The sequence below is a fragment of the Desmodus rotundus genome, chromosome 2, assembly GCF_022682495.2.
Source record: "Desmodus rotundus isolate HL8 chromosome 2, HLdesRot8A.1, whole genome shotgun sequence".
Lineage (NCBI taxonomy): Eukaryota > Metazoa > Chordata > Mammalia > Chiroptera > Phyllostomidae > Desmodus > Desmodus rotundus.
The window spans coordinates 153,969,764-153,981,120 of record NC_071388.1 but is presented as its reverse complement, the minus strand read 5'-3'; the positions used below and the strand labels follow the sequence as shown (position 1 = coordinate 153,981,120).

At 33.2% G+C, this 11,357-nt stretch overlaps 1 protein-coding gene across 1 annotated transcript in view; it reads left to right on the top strand.

Annotated features, from left to right (window-relative positions):
- Nucleotides 1-11,357, top strand: part of LOC112322245 (sodium channel protein type 1 subunit alpha) — a 113,887-nt gene that overhangs the window by 82,769 nt on the left and 19,761 nt on the right. Inside the window, exons 19-22 of the mRNA XM_024579844.3 lie at nt 2,401-2,521; nt 4,532-4,686; nt 6,712-6,885; nt 9,058-9,180. Coding sequence (XP_024435612.2) covers nt 2,401-2,521; nt 4,532-4,686; nt 6,712-6,885; nt 9,058-9,180 — 573 coding nt within the window. The remainder of the gene's footprint in view (nt 1-2,400; nt 2,522-4,531; nt 4,687-6,711; nt 6,886-9,057; nt 9,181-11,357) is intronic.

Below are 11,357 nucleotides of genomic sequence, written 5' to 3'. Positions count from 1 at the left end.
GATTGTGGAGCATCTCATTTGTGTATGATTTGACATATAAAAATATCTTATATATATAACAATAGTAGTTCACTTTTAAAATTGTACATGCCCAGCTCTAAAAATAAGAATTTTTTTCAAAAATAATATACAAGGTCTGTCTGGAAAAAGTCCAGCCATTGTCATTTAATGAGAACGGTTATGTGCGACATCATTGTAACCTGGCAGCCAAGGAGGGTGGACTGGAATGTGCATGCGTGAACAATGATGACTTCACTGTACTAGTCAGTGGGGGTGGTAGACACCATTGAGCGAGCAGGTGTACAGTGTGGCCATTGCATTCAAAATGACTGAGCAACTAGAGCAATGGATGTGCATCAGATTTTGCATTAAGCCTGAACATTCCTCTGTGGAAACTACTCAGATGATTCAGAAGGCTGCAGCTATGGGCAACTGGTGATTGGCAGCTTCATCACCACAACACACCTACTCATGCATCATGTTTTGTGCAGAGTTTTTGGGCGAAACATCAAATCACCCAGGTGATTCAGTCCCACTACAGCCCAGATTTGGCGACCTGAAACTTCTGACTTTTCCCAAAACTAAAATCACCTTTGAAAAGAAGAGATTTCAGACCATCGATGGCATTCAGGAAAATACGGCAAGGCAGCTGATGGCGATTGGGAGAACTGTGTGAGGTACTAAGGTGCCTACTTTAAAGGGTACTGAGGTGTCATCATCCTATGCACAATGGCTCTTGTATTTTAAGTCTTCTTCAACAAATGTCTCTATTTTTCATATTGCATGGCTGGATACTTTCTAGACAGACATCGTATATGCACACATTCATATTTTGTTCCCTTCTGACCCTTAAATTCCAATTATTTTTAATATATTTCAGTTCTTAATATATTTTGAACTCCTATTAACCCTATAAACTATGGTCTCTATAGAAAACCCAGTCTAAAATAAAAGCAGAAACATCCTAAGATCAACTTAGAGAACAAGAAAACACCATTCAATCACTTATCCTTAAAAAAATATCATGGAGTGTTTTATTTGCTTTGCTTTGTTTTCACACTCAGAGTCAAAATCATTTGCTTCAGTAAAGAACATTTTTAAAAAGAAAAGATGTTGTATAAAGCCATTGGAGTTATAGTTGTTAAGTAGTTATGTACCAGGCAAATTAGATGCCTCAGGTATAATGTGGTCCCTGCATACTCTAGGCCCACTTGTTAAGTCATCCTGCCAAAAATACGTGGGTAATACAAGTCAGGGTAGAGTTAGCTGTTGAGAGTCACGTGTGAAAATATACATATTTTCAAATGAACTAGCTCATTTTGGAAGTTAGTAAATTAAAGGTTGATTAGTGGTTTAGTAAAAATTAAAATGGATTTTTAAAATAGCCTATTAATTTCAAAAACTATGAAAGCCATTGGGTTTCTTAGGTGAATTTCAAAATAAAATTGAATTTTAATTTAAGAACAAAAAAGGAAAAATTAAGTGACCTTATTGATTTTAAAGTAATAAAATACTTATTTGAAAATGTTTTAGTTTTGCTGTTATCCAATTATTTCAGTATTTTATCTGAATTTGTATCTAATATACTAATGTAGAAACAGACTCCACCCATCTAAAGTTCTTTCCCTTCCATTTTTGAGTAATAGTGTAATTCTCCAATTAGATAACCTACTCAGAGCCAAATTATCTTTGATTTCAACAATGAGAAATAAAACAATACATTGATAAAATATATGGGTTATGAGGGCTTTAATAACATTCATTTAGTCTGTGATAAAACAAAGAAAAACTCAAAAAGGACTCTGATGATTTATATAATATAAATAATAGAAGTAACTGTATATTATCTCAAAAATTATATTTACAGAGAATTATTATTTTCAAGTACTCATGATACACTTATATAAATTAACAACATACTGGATCGCAAAGTCAAACTCAATAAATTCAGAACAGCAGACACTGTATAAGCTTATCATCATCATAAATTCGAAATAGAAGACATCATGTAGCTCATTGTCTAACAATGCAGTAACAGAAATTAATAGTGGAATAATAGAAAAAATTTTATCCACTTGAAAATTAAGAGCTTTCCTCCTAAGCAAACATTGGGGCTTTTGTAATTCATAGAACAGGGGTTTGCTTCGTACATTTTTTCTGATGGCCATTTGTAGCTTCATTAGCAGTCCGACTTCATATTTCCATTGAGAATTTTGGTAAAAGAGTTAATATAGATGATTTCCTTTTTCCTTTTCTTACTCAATTTCACTTCGGCTCTAAACTTAAAATCTATTTCAGAGAGAATTCAAAATCAGTTGAGAAAACCAATCCTTCCCTGCTAGGGTACTTATTAGTTACCCAACTAAAATTACTTACTTTTCACGTCCATCTCACACACAGAAACTTAACGAAAGCAGCAGCTCTTCTGAAGGCAGCACTGTGGACATCGGCGCACCTGCAGAAGAACAGCCTGTAGTGGAACCGGAGGAAACCCTTGAACCCGAAGCCTGTTTCACTGAGGGTAAAGAAAATGACCCTCATGATAATCTTCCATTTATGGAGCAAAGTTATTTTTAGTTTTCGATCACCCAAAGTGGACCACACGTAACAGAATACAGCTTTGTTGTAGATCTACTTCAATTACCTCTAATATGCTAAGAGATTTATAATCTATTGTCAGCTTTTGGTTATCTCTATCCATTCTGTGGAAGGGACCATTAGCATGGAGGAAAATATTTTAATATAAACAAAACTAGTGACTAATTTATCATTTTAAAAAATAAAATAATTTTACTAGTGTCTTAAAGACTAGTCAAAATTCTTATACACAGAATTTATCTTTAAAATAAATTTAAATGAGTTGCAAGAGTAAACTGTATTTTTTAGTGAAATCATCATTTGCCAATGCTTGTTAGATGAAACAGAAAATAAGCTCTGTGCAATACCTGGTAACTGAACAGTATCTAGTTGAACCTGCTACAATATGGAAAATAGGCCTAAAAGCTTTGTTTTCCGCATGAGTAGTATTTCCCATGGTCAGATTTTCTGGGGAGTTTGGGTTTTGAAGAGATTAATGTATTTACATATTCTTAATTAATGATCTCTTCTTCAAAGGCTTGATATATAATGTCTCCCTCTATTTCCTTTATAAGTTATACACAACACTCAAAGTCCTTCTCAAACTACCTTCATCTGACCATACTGAAAAAGAGCTCAACAGCTATAATAAATATATCCATTTAATTCTGCTGATATCTAGCCAAATATTCTTTCATGGGAGCGCTTCTCTCTTTTGAACTGTTATGTGTATCATTCCAGTTTTTCTTCTTCTCTTCCTCCCTTTCTCCCTTCCTTCCCTTCCCTTCCCTTTCCTTTCCTTAAATACCCACTGTTTTTTCCCCTTTGAGGCAGAGTTCCTACATCTTTTCTTGAAAACCGGATGTAATGTTCTTGGGGCAAGGTCCATATTCTCTCCCTCCCTCCTTCCCTTCCTTTCCTTTCCTTTCCTTTCCTTCCCCTTTTCCTTTCTTTTCTTCCTTCCTTCCCCTTTTCCTTTCTTTTCTTCCTTCCTTCCCTTTTTCCTTCCATCCTCCCTCCCTCCCTCCCTTTCTTTATTACTTTTTCTTTCCCCATTTCCTTCCTTCCTTCCTTCCTTCCCACCTTCCTTCCTTTCTTTTCCTTCCTTTCTTTTCCTTCCTCCCTTCCTTTCTTTTCTTTCTCTCCTCCCTTTCTTTTCTTCTTTCTCTTTCTTTCTTTCTTTCTTTCTTTCTTTCTTTCTTTCTTTCTTTCTTTCTTTCTTTCTTTTCCTTCCTTCCTTCCTTCCTTCCTTCCTTCCTTCCTTCCTTCCTTCCTTCCTTCCTTCCTTCCTCTCTCCCTTCCTTCCTTCCTTCTTTCTTTTCTTCCTTTCTCTCAATCCTCCATGATGCTTAGTAAGGTATTCACGGATACCTTTGATTTCATTGTTATGTTAGAGTGAGTAAAAGCAGTGTAGGAAGGGAATGACAAATCAAAGCAGGACCATGCAGATCAGATTTGGGTGGACAAAATTAACTTTGAAAATTAAGTAAACTCTTCTGGGAGTACCACAAGAAAACCTTAACAGTAACACACCAGTATTGTTGGGAGAGATCTGTGTTACTACTCTATATCCTCTTTAAAAGGGAAGTTTTCTGTTTATTATTAATTTGCAGTTTGAAGTCCTCTTTTACAGTGACTTTAACAGAGTGCAATGGGATGATGGAGGACAAGGCAAAGCTACTTCATATTGATTTGTACTTTACAAAGTTCATTCTTGGAAAGTAACAGTTGAGTCAGAAAAAGCAGGTGTTATTAGCCAGGGAACCATTTAAAGATCCTGAATAATTTTTACAACTTCACACAGCTAATAAATGTGCTCTTGCTACTCTAGGCCTAGAGTTATCCTAGCAAGGGAGAGATGGCAATAGGAAAGAGAAGATGGATTAGGGACATGTCAGAAGTTACTACTGAAGCTGTAGAAGTTATTTTATCTATTTAAACATTATACTTTCAGGCTGTGTACAAAGGTTCAAATGTTGTCAAATCAGTGTGGAAGAAGGGAGAGGAAAGCAATGGTGGAACCTGAGAAGAACATGTTTCCGAATAGTTGAACATAACTGGTTTGAAACCTTCATTGTTTTTATGATTCTCCTTAGTAGTGGTGCTCTGGTGAGTGAATATTAAGCAAAAGTGGTAAAATACTAAGTTTTAGAATAATCTAATATTGATGACTTATTAATCCTTTCTGTTGCATTGCTTTAGGAAATGCACTTTTCCCTCTGAACGCTCATTGTGTATCCATTTCCATTTCCGCAGTATCAGCCATCACCCCTGTTTGATAAATACCAAACTTATGACTTCTTCCTTAAATACATATACATTATTATTTCTACTCACGACTTCTTCCTTAAATACATATACATTATTATTTCTACTCACGACTTCTTCCTTAAACATATATACATTATTATGTCTACTCATGACTTCTTCCTTAAACATATATACATTATTATTTCCACTCATGACTTCTTCCTTAAACATATATACATTAATATTTCTATCTACCCCCCATCTATCCACCAACCCACCCTTCTACCATTTCCAGTACATGTTAATTACCCACTTCATATCTTCCAGACTATAGACTTAATGTATAACTATTCATTTCTGAATTTACTATGTATGCATACATTTCTAATGATATTTATTAATTTTTGCTTACTCAGTAACCCAGAAAACTTCTCCTTTCAGTTTATTCATTATAACCAAAACCATGAATATTCAATTATTTATATTTGAATAACAAAGTAAGCATGGCAACTACAATGACATTAATGGTAGTCCTGTGATTGGGGCTCTGTACCTTCTAAATTCTGATGAGTTTTCTTTCTGAGTGGTATTATTACTATCTCTTTTTGGACAGTCAGTAAGTCCTTAGGAACCACTTCTCTGCCCTTTTGGAATTGTTTAACTATTTTCATGCTACTCAAGAAACAATGAATATTGGTAACAAATATTGGGCAGCGTGCTTAAGTGACTCCTTTAAGGATTAGTTTCTCTTTGTATGAAGGTTTTCTTTACATCAGAATCAATTTACATTTACATAAAAATAATTTACAAAAATATAAACCATATCATATAATAGCATTTCAGAAAACATTGACACAAATGGAATGCTTAAGCCATAGGATAGATGATAGAGAGATGCAGATAATGGGTGGATGGATGGATAGATAGATAGATAGATGTGTCTTCCCTGATTGAAACAAAATTACTTTAGTTCCTCTAGCTTAAGTTCGTAATTAGAATATAGGCCTATATTTTCCTGCCTATTTCTGTGATGAAATAAATTTCTCTATGTGCTACTTAAGACAAAAAGCAATCCCTCACCTTTGAAATGAATGTGGGACTTAGATATCAAATATCAAGGAAGGTTCATATTAGAAGAATACTTATTGTGGTCTAAATGAGAATTAATTTTATTGTACCATCATTGTCTCTGCTGAGAAATATAAACTATCAACAAAATGAAAGGAAAAGGGGATACATGAACCCAACTATGCAGTAAATTTGGAAAGTATGATGATCAATTACAATTTCTGCTTTATGAAAAGTATAAGATTCACTTTTTATTTCTTCAACCTCCTTTGTATAGCAAAAAGCCAACAAGTAGAGGCAAAAGAAATTAAACAAAAGAAATAAATAACTTCAAGTTGGGGTAGCACTATCATGATATGACATTAAGAACTATTTCCCAATAGGTCAAATTAATTCATTAGAATTATGCTTTTACTTTTTTCTTTCAGCTATAATATAAATAGAGAGTATAATTTTCCCTTGATTCATTAAAAGATCTTTTTTTTAAAGACTTTATTTATTTATTTTAAGAGAGAGAGGAAGGAAAGGGAAAGAGAAAGGAGGGAAACATCAATATGTAGTTGCCTCTCATGTGCCCCCTACTGGGGAACTGGCCTGCAACCCAGGCTTGTGCCCTGACTGGGAATCAAACCAGCAACTCTTTGGTTTGCAGGCTGGCACTCAATCCACTGAGCTATGCCAACCAGGGCCCATTAAAAGAACTTTAAGAGAAAAAAAAGTAGTAATCACTATTCTATATATATATATATATAACCAGAAAATAGCCTACAGAGTATAATGGTTTTAGAAATCTAAAATGTATAATTTTCTTTATAGGCATTTGAAGATATATATATTGATCAGCGAAAGACAATTAAGACAATGTTGGAATATGCTGACAAGGTTTTCACTTACATTTTCATTTTGGAAATGCTTCTAAAATGGGTGGCATATGGCTATCAAACATACTTCACCAATGCATGGTGTTGGCTGGACTTCTTAATTGTTGATGTAGGTACCCTCCATGTCTTTCTCTTCCATTCAGGGTAGTTTGTCTTGTCTATATTGTAACTCTAAACTGCTGAAACTCTGACCACTATGTTGTGTTGACAGGATATGCTAATAGAACCTAAACTAATTCTGAACTAAAACTGAATGAGACTAGAGTTTTTGTAAGAATAGACTAATTTAGTCATGATTTAGCATTGGAGGGATAGGATTTATGGTCATTATCTAGGCAAAAGCTGGATGAAGAAAAACCCCAGCAGTTCATAGGTAAAGTGGTAAAATTGGGTATGTTGCTTAAGTTCCTTTTACATATTGTGAATCAGACACATGAGTTTGCATCCAGCCCCACCACTGATTGGTTCTATGCCAGTGAGCAGGTTACTTGGCTCCCGACCCTATAAATGGTGATATTAGTACATCAATTCTGAAAGGCATTCGGTAGACGGTCACGATGGTGGGGGCTCCTGTCAATTTTCAAAATTCCCTTTGACCTACTCAACGTTCTAAAGGATGAGTTTAAAGAGCATATGATATAGATTATAACTTCATTATAGGAGGTAGGGTGTACAGAATGTAGGGAAAAACTATTTTATGCAATGGTGAGAGTTTTCCTGGAATGGTGACTAACAATGCACCAGACCTTCACAGATTTGTGTACCAAATGATTAATACTTCATTCACCCTAAAACAAGTGACTGCCCTGAAATTTGTTAAAGTTCAACATCATGTTTCATATTATGAATTTGGCATAATTTCATCTTCAGAAAAGTATATCCAAATTATCACAGATTTCATAGGCAACAGTTTTATCTTCCAAAAGATGATAATCCAGCAGGTCTATGCAGGCTTCTTGTGGGATGTATTTCTAGAGCTAAAAGTCCTCTGTACATTATATCTTCATAATTCTAAACAAAGACAAAGCCAGAGCTATTTGAAAAGCTTAATAATGTTACAATGAAGTAAGTGAATTTAGAGAAAACCTCAAAAGAATTGTTTCATCATATCATTAAGAGAAATAGTTTCTAATATTGAGGTTACAAAAATTAGAAGTTACATTTCAATACTTCATTATTATTAACAGGTTGGTTTTTAATAATCATCTCTGAAATATTTTAGGAAAGTAATTCTATATAGCATTTTGTAGTTTTGCAATAGTAATATTTTTATTTTTCAATGTTATAATTATTTCATAAAGATTAGTAAATCACTCTAAAAAAGACAAAAGGAATTATAGCACATCTAAAGTAAGGCAAAATTATAACAAATATAAGGCAACATACACTTAAAAATAGGAAACTTTGCAAAAATTGTGTCAAGTATTTGGAACTTTCCAATAGTAGCCACTTTCAAATGAATGAAATTGTAGCTCTGTTTAGATAACAAGTTTTGGTAAATTATTTATTTAGAGAATTAAACATCTGAGATTTTTATTTCTTAGTCAATGCATATTTCATACAAATGAAGTAAATTTATTTATTTATTTGTAACTACTGATTGACAGTTTGCACCAGGTACTATGACAGAAGCTGTAAATTAGTATAGAGAAAATTGAGAGTTTTATGATGAAATAACTTTTTAACTTTTATTTACTTACATAGGAATAAATATTAGACAAGTGAAAACACAAGGGATTAACAAGACAGTGAATCCCCTTTGGAAAATCAACTGCAAAATTAATGTGATATAGCACAGTAACTTCGAGAGCATCGATTGTAACTAGTTGAACATACCACTGCAGTACAGAGAGGTCTTGCCTTTTCCGATACAGTAGCAGTTTTTGTATTTTATTTAGCCATGGGCAAAGCCCTATATTCAGCAGCAACTTAATAAAATAAAGGATAACCCATGACATTTTCCTACGGTTGGATTTCTTTCTTTTTAAATTAAATTTTATTTAGTTTTTTAAAACTAATTGGTCTTAATAAATTAATTGAACCACTAAGAAATTACATGGCATTTGAGGTTTTTATTCAAGTAACTTTTAGTTAACTTTAAAAGCTACATTTTTGCCTCAAACTGAAAATATTTCCTTAAAATTTTAAAAGGTTTGCTGGAAATATACAACCATTTATGTTCTGAGTATTATAAGCAAAAATCACACTTGTTGTATGCCATAATAACTACAAATTGAATGACAGTGCTGTTTATTCATTACTTATTTATTTATTGGTGCAGGTCTCACTGGTCAGTTTAACAGCGAATGCCTTGGGTTACTCAGAACTTGGTGCCATCAAATCTCTCAGGACACTAAGGGCTCTGAGACCTCTAAGAGCTTTATCACGATTTGAAGGGATGAGGGTAAGAAAACTGAAAGAACTGGAAGTATTGCCTATAGCCTAAATTAAATTAAATTTTTAAAAGGAAAAAAAAACTATGCATGCAAAGGAATGGCAAATCCTTGCAAAATTGCTACTTTATCTTTTGCATATTTACTTCTAGGTGATATGCAAGAGAATTTAGGCCTCCCTTGAAATGATATAATATCATTTATCTGCTGTGCTTATTAAAATGACTTTATTCCTAATCTATCTTGGGAGTTTCCTTATAAACCTGTATACAAAAAAGCAAATGTACTATATGTAATAATATATGATAATAATTAAAGTGAATTTGACATGTGCTTTTCAATTGTGATGATCTAAACTGTACTTTGCAAATTTTATTTAAATGATATGAATCACACATGTGCCTGAGGATAAGTTGAAAGGACAAAAATTTTAAGTTGTCAGAATTTTGTTTGTATAATGCCAAAATTTGCATAATTTAACATATTCAAGGTAGATATTAAACAATGACTAAATTCAAATGTTTTTAAAAAGTTGTGTTTAATATAGCCTCAATTTGTAACTATTATTTTTGTATTATTTTTAACTTATACAAATAGTAAGAAGATTTTTTGTATATAAATCCACACAGTATTTCAGGACAATGAAGTAAAGCATCCATAGTATAATAACACGAGATGTAATTTTAACTTCCTATATAGATGATTCATAAATTAACCATAACAAATTTCATTGATCAGATTTACACAAAATTTTGTATTACTTCTTCCAAGAAAATATTAAACCATTCCCTATGATTCATAACTGATTAGAAATTTTGTCATGACTTACTTTTTATTTTCCATGCCTGTTTTAAAATCATGAAACATTTATAGATGAGATGTACAACATAAAAAGTAGTTGTTTATTAAAAAATCAATTTTTTTTACCAAAACAAAGATGCTGAATTAAGTGTGATTCAAAAAGACAAATATTGCTCTTTTGCTGCCCAAGATTTAGTTATGTTTATAGAAACTAAGCTATACTATAGATTTCCATTTGCATTTTCTAGGTTGTTGATAGCTATATTATGTATTCTTCTAAAATAAAATTTATTTTAAATGTCACTTTTTAAGAACATCTGACTTGTCTTCAGTTTCCCTAACATATATAAAGAATTTTCTCATTAGAAATAATTTAACATAATATAATATAGTCTTATTTTATTTCTGACAGAGATCCTTACATTTTCACTAAAATATTAAAGTAAATTATCTCCAGGGTATGTGAAATTAAGATTATTTTCTAATTAAAATGTCACCCTTTATTCAGATTTCCAGTTTCAGTTCTGGAAGAAAATATTATTTTAATAATTTCTACTTGAAAACTTGTCACCTGAGTCAAAGTGAGCAGTTCCCCCTTCTTCAAGTTTTCACTTTATGGTTTCAGTTATCCACAGACAGCCATAATCCAAAAATATTAAATGGAAAATTCCAGAAATAAACAGTTCAGAAGTTTTAAATTGTGTGCCATTCTGAGTAGGGTGCTGAAACCTCACACCATCCTGCTCTGTCCCAGGCAAGACCTGAGTCATCTCTTTGAACTTGAGATAGTCACTCAGTAGCCATCTTGGATATCAGACTGAAGGTCATAATGTCACGGGGCTTGGGTTCAGCAACCCTGGTTTTGCTTACTGATGGCCCCAAAGCGCAAGAATAGTGATGCTGGTAATTGGGATTTGCCAAAGAGTGCCTTACAGTGAGGGCTTCCTTTACTTGCAAAGAGGAGTACGGTACAGTAAAATGTTTGGAAAGAGAGAGACCACATTCACATAATGTTTATTATGTGTTGTTATAATTGTTCTATTTTATTATTAATTATTGTTATTACTCTTCTACTGTGCCTAGTTTATAAATTAATCTTTATCATAGGTTTGTCTGTGTAGGAAAAAATATCTATATACAATTCAGTGCTATCCATGGTTTCAGGAGTCCACTAGGGGTCTCGGAACGTACCCCCCTTGGATAAGAAGGGACTGCTGTTATACATTTTCCAAGTCTCCTGAAATCTGAACAATGCGAAGCATTTGGAGCTGTCACACACATTTCAAAATTGTCCGTGAATCTAAAGGCCAGATACGGCCATAGTTAACACGTCATTTCATAACAAGGCTGGTCCTGTGGGCCTAGCTGCAATTTTCCCAGAAGCAAC